This window comes from Ylistrum balloti, unplaced genomic scaffold (genome assembly GCF_031769215.1).
Source record: "Ylistrum balloti isolate Yb309-2 unplaced genomic scaffold, AGI_CSIRO_Ybal_v1 Utg369894, whole genome shotgun sequence".
Lineage (NCBI taxonomy): Eukaryota > Metazoa > Mollusca > Bivalvia > Pectinida > Pectinidae > Ylistrum > Ylistrum balloti.
The window spans coordinates 437295-452283 of record NW_026782025.1 but is presented as its reverse complement, the minus strand read 5'-3'; the positions used below and the strand labels follow the sequence as shown (position 1 = coordinate 452283).

The 14989-nt window shown below is 35.1% G+C and overlaps 1 protein-coding gene across 1 annotated transcript; it reads right to left on the bottom strand.

Moving 5' to 3' along the window:
- Window positions 1–4853: 4853 nt before the first annotated feature.
- On the bottom strand, window positions 4854–13906 carry LOC132546552 (ADP-sugar pyrophosphatase-like). Its single transcript, XM_060210269.1, has 9 exons — window positions 13757–13906; window positions 12971–13038; window positions 11261–11310; window positions 10223–10330; window positions 9900–9995; window positions 8743–8798; window positions 8533–8578; window positions 6895–6948; window positions 4854–4921 (listed from the first exon to the last, which is right to left on the bottom strand). The coding sequence occupies exons 1-9, from the start codon at window positions 13904–13906 to the stop codon at window positions 4854–4856; spliced, it is 696 nt and encodes a 231-aa protein (XP_060066252.1).
- Between the last annotated feature and the right edge of the window lie 1083 nt (window positions 13907–14989).

Genomic DNA, 14989 nt, shown 5'->3' with positions numbered 1-14989 from the left:
GGTCATTTTCGCCAGATATGATAATGTGGTCTATTGGACATCTCCAAGGTAATTTTACAACAGGTAAGCATGGTTTCTGTACCTTAAAATGCGTGCATATTGACCTATAAATATTCTGCATTGCACATTGTGGGATAAATATAACGAAGTGAAACAGTATGGATTTAACTATACGGTTTGTTATTATAAATAAATATTTGAAATACGGAGACAAATTCAAACATTTAGAATGTGAAAGCTCATTAACGACATACCTATAAACAGTACATGTACAACTACGGTGGTCGCTGCTGCCAAATATGAACCTATCTTAATTAATTATAAGTTCGGCCATTACATTAATGGATTAAAAGTAGAAATGTACATGTTCCAGGTGTTCTCTAGTGGATGTTATCATGATCTTGGCCGCTTCCATGGACCATCTTCAAAAGGAGTTAGACATTATACACAGATATTCATGCAAGTGGCGACTTACCTATAGCCCTAAAAAGTAAGGTTATGCAGTAAACGCTAAGCCATTAGAGATTGAAACTCAGTCACAGTTTGTGAGAAAGAACTCGCATCATTAACCACCACCATCTTCGCGGAATTGAGTTTCACCCTACAACCTGAAAGACGATGAAGGTTTAGTTGACTCTTGTAAAAAAAGCAGGCGGACACTCAAATCACTTAAAAGTATTGATATTCATTATTCGCTATGTAGCTTTATGTATGGTACCACGCTTAAAGAAAAAATGAGTTTTATCGCGGGCATTTATCAAGTAATGAAAAACATTCAAATCGAGATTTTTTTGAAGATCAAATTACAGACTATGTTTTATCTTTAAAGAATGCATGGGCAATGTTTATTACAAATGTTGTGTCGTATTTATATTATGATAAATGGAAACATGATCTCTCTCCAAAGTGGAGTTAAAAAGGTATTGTGAAATCCATGTATCAAGTGGTCCTTATCTAATCCTGAATTTGTGTGCAAAATTTCCTCAATATACTTGGAAATTAGCAGATCTTATGTTACTATCAGTGAAAAATGAATTTGGAGAGGGTACATGTAGACTGAGTGAGAAAACTACAATTGATAACTTCAACACAATGTCTTTTTCTTGATAAGATAGTAAATATTGTAAATGATGAAGACTATGTAGACTTTTTATTTCTTGAGGACATCTAACAAACTGATTTTCTGTCGGGAAGTCGTGCGCGCGCCAATGTGGCTGATGACGAGTGGTAGAGTTGGATGCTGGTTGTTGCAGAGGGAGTTGAGTTGCTGTTCTCTGACATGAACTCGAGACTTTAAATTTAATATAACCTGATCTTATTTGTCTTTGATGTTCTGATCGATTTTCAAGTTGGAAACTGTAAATATCGTTTGTATTGTTTAGTGTTATTTTGAAATATCCGTGCAGAAGAAATAAATAATTTATCTGTCTGTTTGTAGACGTTTGTGTATACCGCTTGCTTTGAAGTTCACACGCGTGAACGTACGATGGATAGCATAAATCACGTGCTATTACGATAACTTTTGATAAACAAGTCAACGATTTTGGAACTCATTATATCTTATATATCTATAATATATAACATACATGTTACCGGCATTTTTATTAACAAAATTTATCAAAATGTGAAAAGCGTACAATTTTTTTTTTTGTTTTTTTTTTGTGTGTGTGTGTGTGTGTGTGTGTGTGTGTTTCATTATCTAAACTTTACTTAGACATGTACATGTATACAATTCTGAAAGTCGGACGTGATAAATGATGATCTTCGGCGAGGAGGCAAGGAAAAAAACAACTAAAATATCGCCGCTGTTATTTCACGTAAGAGAAAACCAGGAAAATACGACATGTTTTTCACTAAAAACAAATTCCTAAGGTGTTCACAGCGTTAGGCGTTGATATGAGGAGTAGTGACAGTGATTAAAATTTAAAATTGTTAAAACTTTGTGTTCTATGTCAAAGGTGAATGAAAATGACTAAACATGGTGCAAATGCAACAATATGAAGATGATTTTCTGAAAATATAAGACTTTCGATTGGTCGCTTTAGTTTTGCACCATTGTTATAGCATTGCGATGTACATATCCTTTACCTTACACCGTTGTTACAGCATTGCGATGTCTATATCCTTTACCTTACACCGTTGTTACAGCATTGCGATGTCTATATCCTTTACCTTACACTGTTGTTACAACATCGCGATGTCCATGTCCTTTACCTTACACCGTTGTTACAGCATTGCGATGTACATATCCTTTACCTTACACCGTTGTTACAACATCGCGATGTCCATGTCCTTTACCTTACACCGTTGTTACAGCATTGCGATGTACATATCCTTTACCTTACACCGTTGTTACAACATCGCGATGTCCACGTCCTTTACCTTACACCGTTGTTACAGCATTGCGATGTACATATCCTTTATCTTACATCGTTTTTAAAGCATTTCGATGTCCATATCCTTTACCTTACACCGTTGTTACAGCATTGCGATGTCTATATCCTTTACCTTACACCGTTGTTACAGCATAGCGAAGTCCATATCATTTACCTTACATCGTTGTTACAGCATTGCGATGTACATATCCTTTACCTTACACCGTTGTTACAGCATCGCGATGTCTATATCTTTTACCTTACACCGTTGTTACAGCATTGCGATGTACATATCCTTTACCTTACATCGTTGTTAAAGCATTGCGATGTCCATATCCTTTACCTTACACCGTTGTTACAGCATCGCGATGTCTATATCCTTTACCTTACATCGTTGTTACAACATCGCGACGTCCACGTCCTTTACCTTACACCGTTGTTACAGCATAGCGAAGTCAATATCATTTACCTTACATCGTTGTTACAGCATTGCGATGTCCATATCCTTTACCTTACACCGTTGTTACAGCATTGCGATGTCCATATCATTTACCTTACATCGTTGTTACAGCATTGCGACGTCCACGTCCTTTACCTTACATCATTGCGATGTCCATGTGCTTTACCTTACACCGTTGTTACAGCATTGCGATGTCTATATCCTTTACCTTACACCGTTGTTACAGCATAGCGAAGTCCATATCATTTACCTTACATCGTTGTTACAGCATTGCGATGCCCATATCCTTTACCTTACACCGTTGTTACAGCATCGCGATGTCCATATCCTTTACCTTACACCGTTGTTACAGCATTGCGACGTCCACGTCCTTTACCTTACATCATTGCGATGTCCATGTGCTTTACCTTACACCGTTGTTACAGCATTGCGATGTACATATCCTTTACCTTACACCAGTTCATTTGTTGTGCACACTCAGGTCGAGTGTTGTTTACCTTCATGTCACGAGTTGTTCACATGCAGGTCATATGTTGTTTATACTCTAATCAGGTCATTTCCTGTCTTTAGCCATGACCTTACATCCGGGATACATGTGATACAGTTACATGGCATTTAAGAATAGTCTTCTACCTATCAATAATTAAGTGTTCTCATAATAATGCCAAAATATGCAAATATTTTCATATACCGTAATGATTCCTCATTTATTGTTTCTATTTCAAGGGGTTCTATCTAAAGTGGTTTGGAATGCTTTAAAAATGTACATTTAGTACAACTATGGTGTATTTTTATTTTACATAAACATTTATGAAACTTCTCCCAAATGAACTTTGAACTTTTTTTTTCAATTATGGTGTTTTCTTTATATGTATGCTTAATTATTGCTTTATTTGTTATACACTGATACTGGTCTGGTACTTGGTAATGGATGGTTGCCTTTTTATTTGTCTCTAAAAAGCAACCTACATACAGGAAAATTTACTTGGAGATGACTTGTCATAGTTATTACCTATAACTGTAGATAATAGAGTTTGTGGAAAATTTAATATTGCCAACAAGTTTTCTCATTGTTATAACCTATAATTGTAGATAATAGACATCAATTTACAGTATAGTTTAGAGTTTTATTTTGATAAGAACATAAAATGCATCATTTCAACACTTGAAAATTTTATTAAACATACAAAGTAATTTTTAGTATTTGCTTCACTCCATAAAAAGTATATGTGTATACAATAAAAAATATATTTTTCTCAGATGCGACTGTCAAATTTGACACGAGTATATGAAATGGCCACTATTATAACTGGTGGTGACAAGATAAAATTTCCCCGAGTTGACATCACAATAAACTGGAAAATTCTAGTGGTAGATTTGTATAACACGTCATCAAGTTTACATTAATGATCAAATAAGCTTTGAGATATATATGAGTGAAAACATCATCTGTATACAGTTAAAGATTCATGTAGTTTTTTCATCTTTTCTAAGTCTATAACAAGCATAAAACTTAAGAACTGAAATTTATTATAAAAGGCCTCACACTGTGGCAGACTCCAAAACTGAAAAAACAAGGAGCTGCAAAGCCTGGCATTATCCCCTGTTGGTGTAAACCCAAATATGTTATATATATACCGGTATAACAATTTGTGAGATCACTTGATTATGTACCACTACTATCAAGTGAAGATCTGATACAGTAAAAGCACTAGTGCAAAATGTAATGTCAGCTTTTGTCAGTTATTAATTAAATTTCCTTACATCTGCACAACTTCAACATTTTATACATATATATATATCTTTTATATATCAACTTATAGTAAGAGTTTATATCTTGTTGTAGATCCTGTGTGTTTGACTGCTGATATTTGAATAGAGACTGGTGTTGTCCATGAACAAATGGATGCAACACTCTGTAATCGCTGGAGTAATAAAAGAAATCATAAGAAATTGAAAAATTTGATGGTAATAGAAAAAAGATAAAAAATAAAACGTCCTCAATAAAAAAGGCACAACTAGGGCACTAACCCAATATATACAGAAAGTTCTGTGGAGCTGAGTGGAATGGTTTCGAAATTGTAGCCTGGAAAAGAAAGTTAACACTGATTTTGTGAGGTGTTTTTGACAATGTTTCCATGGTAACAGAAAATATAACAAAAATGAAAGGTCGTCAATAGCAAAAGGAAAAACTACAGCACTATCTTACGATATACAGCAAGTTTTGTGAAGCAGAGTTGAACCGTTTTGAAGTTAAAGCTACCTCACTGATTTACATACAGGTGGCCTATTGAATGTTGGCTACCTCACTGATTTACATACAGGTGGCAAAATTAAATGTTGGCTACCTCACTGATTTAGTCAACAGGTGGCCTATTGAATGTTGGCTACCTCACTGATTAAATTACAGGTGGCCTATTGAATGTTGGCTACCTCACTGATTCACATACAGGTGGCCTATTGAATGTTGGCTACCTCACCGATTCACGTACAGGTGGCCTATTGAATGTTGGCTACCTCACTGATTCATGTACAGGTGGCCTATTGAATGTTGGCTACCTCACTGATTTACATACAGGTGGCCTATTGAATGTTGGCTACCTCACTGATTTACATACAGGTGGCCTATTGAATGTTGGCTACCTCACTGATTCATGTACAGGTGGCCTATTGAATGTTGGCTACCTCACTGATTCATGTACAGGTGGCCTATTGAATGTTGGCTACCTCACTGATTTACATACAGGTGGCCTATTGAATGTTGGCTACCTCACTGATTTACATACAGGTGGCCTATTGAATGTTGGCTACCTCACTGATTCAAGTACAGGTGGCCTATTGAATGTTGGCTACCTCACTGATTTACATACAGGTGGCCTATTGAATGTTGGCTACCTCACTGATTTACGTACAGGTGGCCTATTGAATGTTGGCTACCTCACTGATTTACGTACAGGTGGCCTCACTGATTTATACAGGTGGCCTATTGTTGGCTACCTCACTGATTTACATACAGGTGGCCTATTGAATGTTGGCTACCTCACTGATTTACATACAGGTGGCCTATTGAATGTTGGCTACCTCACTGATTTACATACAGGTGGCCTATTGAATGTTGGCTACCTCACTGATTGTTGGCTACCTCACTGATTCATACAGGTGGCCTACAGTTGTACCTCACTGATTTACATACAGGTGGCCTATTGAATGTTGGCTACCTCACTGATTTACATACAGGTGGCCTATTGAATGTTGGCTACCTCACTGATTTACATACAGGTGGCCTATTGAATGTTGGCTACCTCACTGATTTACATACAGGTGGCCTATTGAATGTTGGCTACCTCACTGATTCACATACAGGTGGCCTATTGAATGTTGGCTACCTCACTGATTTACATACAGGTGGCCTATTGAATGTTGGCTACCTCACTGATTCACGTACAGGTGGCCTATTGAATGTTGGCTACCTCACTGATTTACATACAGGTGGCCTACTGAATGTTGGCTACCTCACTGATTCATGTACAGGTGGCCTATTGAATGTTGGCTACCTCACTGATTCACGTACAGGTGGCCTATTGAATGTTGGCTACCTCACTGATTTACATACAGGTGGCCTATTGAATGTTGGCTACCTCACTGATTTACATACAGGTGGCCTATTGAATGTTGGCTACCTCACTGATTTACATACAGTTGTCATGATTATGTAAGCCAATGCTTCAACCCACTGAACTATCATGACCCTAGAGAACCATTGGATATACAGACATGTTTTGTTAGCTGTTTCCTGGGATGAATCCTCAGAAAAATCTGCTTTCCTGGTCACAGACCCAGAGGTAAAAAATGCAAAAATTCTCCTTATTCAAGTAAATTGGTAACTAGTCAATGTAGAGTACTATAACTGAGGTTTTGTCCATAGAGCAATTTATGACATACAGATTCATTTTAACATACTGGTTAAATTAATTTTTTTTTTTAATTCTCATCAAAAATCTCGGTACAGGGTAGGATACAACAGACATTTCCAGTCAATTTAATTCTTCTGTAACTTACCATTCAGCTTTCCAATCAAGTCATTCATTGGGACATGAACTACTTCAATGAATTCTGTAAAAAGATCAGATGAACTTTTATTTCATAAAATCTCTGATACTTAGTAGATTACATGTAAAAATGTTGAATGATGATCAAAGCATATGCATTTTAATTGTTTGTTTAACTGAAGAAAATTACTACCTCCAATATTACTAATAATTATCATTGTTAATTGTTAGTACAAAGTGATGTTTGTTTACAAGTGTAAAAGATGTTGTAGATAAAAATGACCTCGATGTGGTCAATTGTCAATAGGATCACAAAATCTTGCCACAATGATATTTTATTCCAAAATCACTTGTGATACCTCACTAACTCCTCATAATTCCAGAATCAATTGTGATACCTCACTAACTCCTCATAATTCCAAAATCAATTGTGATACCTCACTAACTCCTCATAATTCCAGAATCAATTGTGATACCTCACTAACTCCTCATAATTCCAGAATCAATTGTGATACCTCACTAACTCCTCATAATTCCAGAATCAATTGTGATACCTCACTAACTCCTCATAATTCCAGTCACTTGTGATACCTCACTAACTCCTCATAATTCCAGATACCTCACTAACTCCTCATAATTCCAGAATCAATTGTGATACCTCACTAACTCCTCATAATTCCAGAATCAATTGTGATACCTCACTAACTCCTCATAATTCCAGAATCAATTGTGATACCTCACTAACTCCTCATAATTCCAGAATCAATTGTGATACCTCACTAACTCCTCATAATTCCAGAATCACTTGTGATACCTCACTAACTCCTCATAATTCCAGAATCAATTGTGATACCTCACTAACTCCTCATAATTCCAGAATCAATTGTGATACCTCACTAACTCCTCATAATTCCAGAATCAATTGTGATACCTCACTAACTCCTCATAATTCCAGAATCACTTGTGATACCTCACTAACTCCTCATAATTCCAGAATCAATTGTGATACCTCACTAACTCCTCACATTAATTCTTCGGTGAAAACCAAGTACAATGTACATGAGGTTTAGCACTCCAACAAACTGAACTCAATAGTTTTTGTGGGGTATGATTAGTAAGCAAAATGTGACATATCGACAGGTATATAAAAGAATATCTGTTATTCTCTGCTCCAATCAGCTGTCAAGCTTATCGCTATACAGACAGAGTGAACTGAAGGGAAGTAACTCTGATGAATCAGAAAGTGTTGGTGTGTACTTACCAGACTCATCTTCAATCAGCCAGACAGGACACCAAATCATAAAGGAAAGAAAGGAAGTTTCAATAAATTATTTACAGAAAAAATGAAAATCCTTATAAAAGAAATCTATCATTTGTTTTCTGTTACAACCATCTTCTCTACATTTTCTACAAATTCTCCTAACTTTACAACAGTAGTGTAGTGTAAATAATTTCACACATTTTGTGGTTTGATGGGAATGAATGTATATTTCGTAAATTCTTGACAAATTAAGGCTCAAACTTCAACAACAGAAATGCAACATTAATTCAGGCATAGGACAGCATCATGACATTATTTTTATACGTCGTATAATCGTAAATTTTTTTTATTTATTGTACTTCGGGAGAGAAAGGCAGTTCTACTCACCTGGTGTAGGCTTTGGGTTTTTGTTGTCCTCTGTATCACCATCAATCTGAAACGGAATCAAATATAAACATATTTAGTCTGATCGTAATATGGGACGCTTTAATGTTTCTACACACTTGGATGAACTAAATCCTGTTTAGTAAATACAGATCAACTTAACCTTTAACGACATATGAATTATATGTCTGACATCAAATACAGGTGTATTACCTCTGCAGTGACGATCTGCAGTGTAGCACTTTCTGTCCCTGCATCCATACAGGTAACTGGAATATAAACATCAAAAGGTGGAAAGTATGAAACAAAACAATATATTAAACATTTGTTACATTTTAAGTCCTATTGTAGTTAGTACAGGATCACGTGTATCATATTGCGTTCAATCTGAGATTTTACATTTGAAGATAAAATCAGGTCTAAGTGTGGTAATTGAAACTCTCAAATAACCTGGTCGTCAAAAAGCATTCAGTGTTGGAAGTCCACTTTATTTTGTCAGGTCAACCAGATATCCTTAACTGTTTAAATCATGAAAAAGCTAGAATTTACTTGATATTTCTTTATTTTTGATCAAATTAAAAATAAACAAGAGACACATGGGCCTTAACGGTCATCTGACTATAAAGACCTATATATGAAAGAGGCCAAATAGGCCTAAAATGAATTGCTCAACTTCTCTACAGCTTACATAGAAGACATTGTTGGTTTATCAAGACATTTTCTGCAAACTTGAAATCTTATTCTTTATACATGCACTAAACAATTGCCATTACTCCAGACATATTGCTTGTTCAAAAAGCAAGCTACAGGTCCAATACTAAGACCCTTGGCCTTTAGGTTATTGAGAAAAAGTTGCTTAAGCAATGTGGTTAAAATTCATTCAAGAATTAAGAAAGAGCAGCATTTTGAAGCAAAATCTTATGTAACTTCCCCTTTTGGGACCTTGCCTACAAGTCCCTAGGGGTCGAATTAAATTTCTGATTTTAAAAGATAGTTACCTACCATTAGTGATGAACCAGACTAAAGCTTGTTGATATCAACTGAAGAAGAAAGGAGGAGTAGAGTTTTAAATCTAATTTCAGCACCTCCCACTTTGGGGCTCTGTCCCTAATGATGCATCAGACCAAATCTGATTGAAATCTATCCAGGTATGAAGAGGAGTAGGGTTTAAAAAAAAAGTTCACACATGAGGAACGATGGACGGCATACGGCGACAGATGATCTACTTTTTGGATCTTATGAAGTCAAAATGACAATTACAACAAAGTACATAAACTGATACATACAGATGTGATAGCTATACAATAGAATTGATTATAAGGATGTTACTCAGAATGAATTATCACAAAGAGATGTATATTATCACTTACTAGGAGATGTATGTTTTACTGTAGCAGTATAGCCTGTCTCCTCCTTCAGCTCCCTAACAGCAGTCTGCTCTGGTGTTTCATTTTTATCCATCAATCCTAAAAGAAAATCAAACACAAATAGAAATAGATTTCTTCTTAAATGAGAGAGTTTACTCATTCAACAAAATCATAATCAATGTTTTCAAAGCCTAATGCAAACCATTAAGAAAGTTTGTGTGATATCCTTCAAGCTTTTTAATCAAATACCAAAATTATGTTGATTTCACCTTTAACCCTGCCAAGAGTTTGTCTTTGTGTATCACCACATCTGTTGTAAAACTTACCTGCTGGCATTTCCAGTGTGTATCCTCTCATGGGAGGTCGGTATTGCTTAACAAGGACAAGACTATCAAACTTCAGCAGGCGTTTGAGGACAGCAATCACACAAACAGCTGCAAACAAACATACTTCTGTTAAATAACAATGAACAAAAAAACAAAGAGTTATTGACATGGATATCTATTAAAAAGGCAGGTGTCTTAATTTTAGGACGGAGAAAGTGAGAGTTTTAACTGTTGGTTTCATTGTAGGAAAATGTCAAGTTTAGGCACTGATATTACCATGGTTGGTGTACCAGTCAAAGGCAGCGCCCTCATATTCCACAACTACAGCCAGGAATCAATATACCCATGGTCAGACTTTGCATTGACTTCATGTACTTTTCCAGATATTATGGGATGTCTCTCTGGGTAAATGCTCTCCCAATACTAGTTGTTCTTCCAAAAAAGTTGACAGAATGTCTAAATAACAAGGACCGAAAGCACAATGTTTCCACAAAAGTGATTGATATAAATTGATCAAATTTGATTTGTCAGTCTGTTAAATAAATTCCTGTAAACTTGAAAGACTATTGAGTAATATGAACCATGGCCTATCCTAATTGCCAACATATTCAGCTCCTGTGACCTTGAAAGTTGGTCCAGGCCATTCATTTGACCAAACTTGATAGCCCTTCATCCAAGCATGCTACAGGTCCAATATCAGTACCCTTTACTTTCTGGGTATTGAGAAGTAATTGTTTAAAATATTTTAAAACACTTGACTTCTGTAACCTTGAAAGTTAGTCAATTGGTCAAAGTCATTATTTGGAACAAATTTGATAGCCTTCTACCCCAGCATGCCACAGGCCTAATATTTGGGCAGGTGAGCTAAAAATGCTAAACTGTATAGTTTACATTAAAGGTATATATTTGGAGCAAAGGATATTACATACATATATATTTATAGACACAGAAAAAGACAAGGCAAAGATCATTTACAACAAGTGAAATGAAAATATATGTTACAGGACTACAGAGCTATCTTTGTCGTGGTTTACTCACCATCACAGCCCGCATCAGTAGTGGTAGTTCTTTTGGCTGCTTCCCACAACCTGGGAACAACAAGGTCACGCTAGTGAGTAACAGCATTGTTAAATATACATTGCCCTTCACAGTTCAATATCGCAATTTTCAATTGACAGCATGTTATCATATATTGAAAGATATAAATACTCAAATCTGACATTCTTGCAATAATGTGCATTTTTGCAATAATGTGCTTTTTGCAATAATGTGCATTTTTGCAAAATGTCTTACAAGTCCAAAACTATTGTTCACAGATGGTTTACATATGAATTCAAATTTTTGTGAAAATTTATGACATTTTGTTCAAAACTATTTTGTTTCATTCATTGTTTAAAATCTGGCCTCTCCTTTGCTTTGGTTACTTTCAGGAGTTGAAATATATTATGAAAACGTATGTATTTGCAATTTTCATTGATGCATGAATCACTTTCAATTTTCTCATGAGCTCCTATGAATAAGCAAACAAAGGTCATCGACTTCTTGGATGGCTGTGTACATACATGGATGTAATAATTCATTAAGTAACTATATAAGTATCTTGTAATATAATGTAAAATATTCAAGTCTTAATTTCTTATTTTAAAATATACCAAAATACTCGGATTATGTGTAAAATTTCCATACCTGTAATTAACACCAAGTTTTAACAGGATTGAACAGAGCTATGTCTAAACATCACAATTTTGAGATAATTAAGAAAGGTCGAAGGGAAATAAGGGCATAATTCAATATCTTGTGTCCCTCTGGCCTACATCTTGTTACTGTGTAGTTGAAGTTGTTGGTTTCAGCGTCAACAATTTCAACATTTTCCTGTTGCTAGGGCACTTCTCTGAATAAAACTCTGGAAGTTTTAGCTGAATTCAACTATTTTTTTCTGAAATATCACCACAAATCACAGATTTTTATTAATACATTAATATATGCTGATTTGGTGAATCACTTTTCTATTAGCCCAAATATAAACACTTTGTATTTCTGTCTGCTTTTTGAGTTTTGAAAAAACAATTACATTAGGGTGAAATAACAAAACAATCAGTACAACAACTCTTTTTTTTGTTTATACTATTTCAAAATATTTTTCTATCAAAGCATTTCGTTTTCAAAAATGTTAGATTTTAGAACAATACCAAAAAAAAGATTTATTAAATTTTTCAAAATTTAATATTTTTTAGTTGTTATGGAAACTAGGGGTTGTCAAATCAAATTGAAAATTAGCATTATTCTAAAATGTAATTTTTGCATATTACCGGGGTATCTGAGAATCATTATTTTGCACTGTATTGAAAAAGAAAAAAAATTGCTGAATACAAAGTCTGCTTCAAAAATAATTCAGAGTTCTTGTTATTCAGGAAAAGACCGAGAAAAACAAGCAAAATTCAAGCAAAAATAAAAAAGGAAACTCAACAACACGAAGATTTTGTGTTGTTGAGTTTCCTTTTTTATTTTGATTATGTTTTTTTTTATTTTGATTATCTTTAAGAATTGTAGAAGTTTAAATGTATTAACATTAAAGACTAAGGACTCCAAATAACAGGATTTTTACCTGCTTTATCTAATGAAATATTTATCACCCACAACAAATCAAAGTTTTTTTTCATAAGCTTTTTCAATCTGAACTTACATTTAAAAGGAAATTCTCATATATGACTGTATTACAGTCTATTTAGGATGTTTGATTTCACAAACCTTTCTCTTCCTCGGGCATCAACATAGGTAATCTTGTTCAGAGCCATCCATTTACATCTCGCCACCTCCTGTTACAAAACATAACACATGATAAGTAATATAGATGTCAGAATAGCTGAGATAGGTCTCCACGGTTTATCTCAGTGTCAGATTTTTATACATTGTGCCAAATGAAGCACAAGCTGAGGTTGGAAAGCTACAATGTACAAAATGAATTTCCAGAGAGAAAATTTAAAATATTGTCTCAATTGCTGTGTTTCAACTTCCAACTTAGAAATTTCTCATAAATATGAAATGACTGCAGAGAGGAAGAATACAACCAGGCTAAATAGCACAGACACATGACAATGAATTAGTAGTTTTTAAACCAATTTTCATATTGTGTCAACATTAGCACTAACTGTTCATTGCCAATGGGTGCTTCATAAAAAATCTGTAGTGTCATGATAGGGCATCAGTTGTCGTTATAAATGACAGAACAGCTCAGAAAAGCATTACATATTATGTTACATGGTATGTTTGCCAGCAACACGTATACACTGTCATTTATACCTGCAATAAATGCCCGAAGACACTAGACAGTTCAAATCTTAAAATACATCTCTGCCGGTTAGGCTGATAACGACCTGATTTAGACTAAAGAAAATATTCATTATATGTAGTCAATCCATCAATATACATGTACACAACATTGCATATGTACAGTGCAAACATACATTGTTAATTAAAGTTGGTCATCAGAAGACCATGTCAGGCATGTGTGACTGCAATACATGTAATTTTTACCTCCTCTTTGACAAATCGTGGGTTGCTTGTTCCATCCATCCTTACAGTGCTCCTGATAGTTGCCGATAAAAATAAATCAGATGTATGCTTTGGTTTGGATAGAGTGACACACACTTTCCTAGTGAATAAAGTTCCTGCTATGAAGATCATAACAACAAATACACGTGGTGGGGTCTCAAGGTCTCAAAGGCGCTTATAGGTATTAGCCAAAATAATATATATGCAAGTGTTTATGGTGCAAACTTTACTAGGACATTTTCTACAATATATTACACTACTCGCTGCATGTCAATATCGTTATCGAAACGAATGTTGATAGCACACGAAATATGTTTTAACTATACAGCTTCGGATTCATGCAGGGGCCAAACAGGCATCGTTAAATGTCTACCAAACTAGATCTAGAGTTATCGTTCTTTCCAATTCTCTAGATCGTTTGGTGAATGGTTCGACGCTCACCCGGGGCATCTACCCTGATTTACTTTCATTTTTATCCCTGCACCAACCATGATATGATACCAAACTTCAATAAATAATTTTAGTTTTCATGACAAAAAGTGGATGGACACTGCAAGTGAAAACAGATGTTTACCTTCAAATTCAACAGAATGCTATTTCCCGAGTTGCTTAAACAGGATTTAGTGAGAACATAACTATCATTTCTAAAACAATGGCTCCTCTTAGCATTGTAGTTTGAATACTTCAAGAATATGACAAACCTTAACATGTTTCATTTCAGTATTCAGTATAACAAATGAGACTCTAGGCACAAGTTATAACAACTCTGAGAAACCTTCGTACGTCAGTGCTAGTATGCTAAACACTGGTCATTTGTCTGATCAAGGTGACCGTGTAGTCATCAAAACGGCACACTCTAATCTTCTACTGGTATTATTATGAGAACTTCTATTCTACTGACATTACCAACCTGCAGAAAATGTTCCAAAATGCTAGAGTACTAGCTTGATGCTTGTACAAAGTTTTGATACTGGGTAATCACCTTGAATGGTTTAAGAGAACTGGTGTGAAAAAACTGAACTTTGTAATTTGGCCTATCTGTTTCCATAGTAACAGGTAAATGGAGAAATTCTCCATAGCAAAAGATGCTACTAGCTTAATAAGAGTAAAATGTTTTGAGTAATTATCTTGAATGGTTTCAGAAAACTGGTCCAGAAAAACTGAAATTTGTGATGAGGGTTATCTGTTTCCACAGTAAATTCAATTAGGGCACTA

Coding starts and splice junctions, on each gene's coding strand:
- LOC132546552 (XM_060210269.1), bottom strand. CDS start 13,906: ATGATCTTCATAGCAGGAACTTTATTCACTAGGAAAGTGTGTGTCACT. Junction 9,996..10,222: donor CACACTGGAAATGCCAGCAG/GTAAGTTTTACA, acceptor ATTTTCTTTTAG/GATTGATGGATAAAAATGAA. Junction 4,922..6,894: donor CTTGATTGGAAAGCTGAATG/GTAAGTTACAGA, acceptor TTTCTTTTCCAG/GCTACAATTTCGAAACCATT.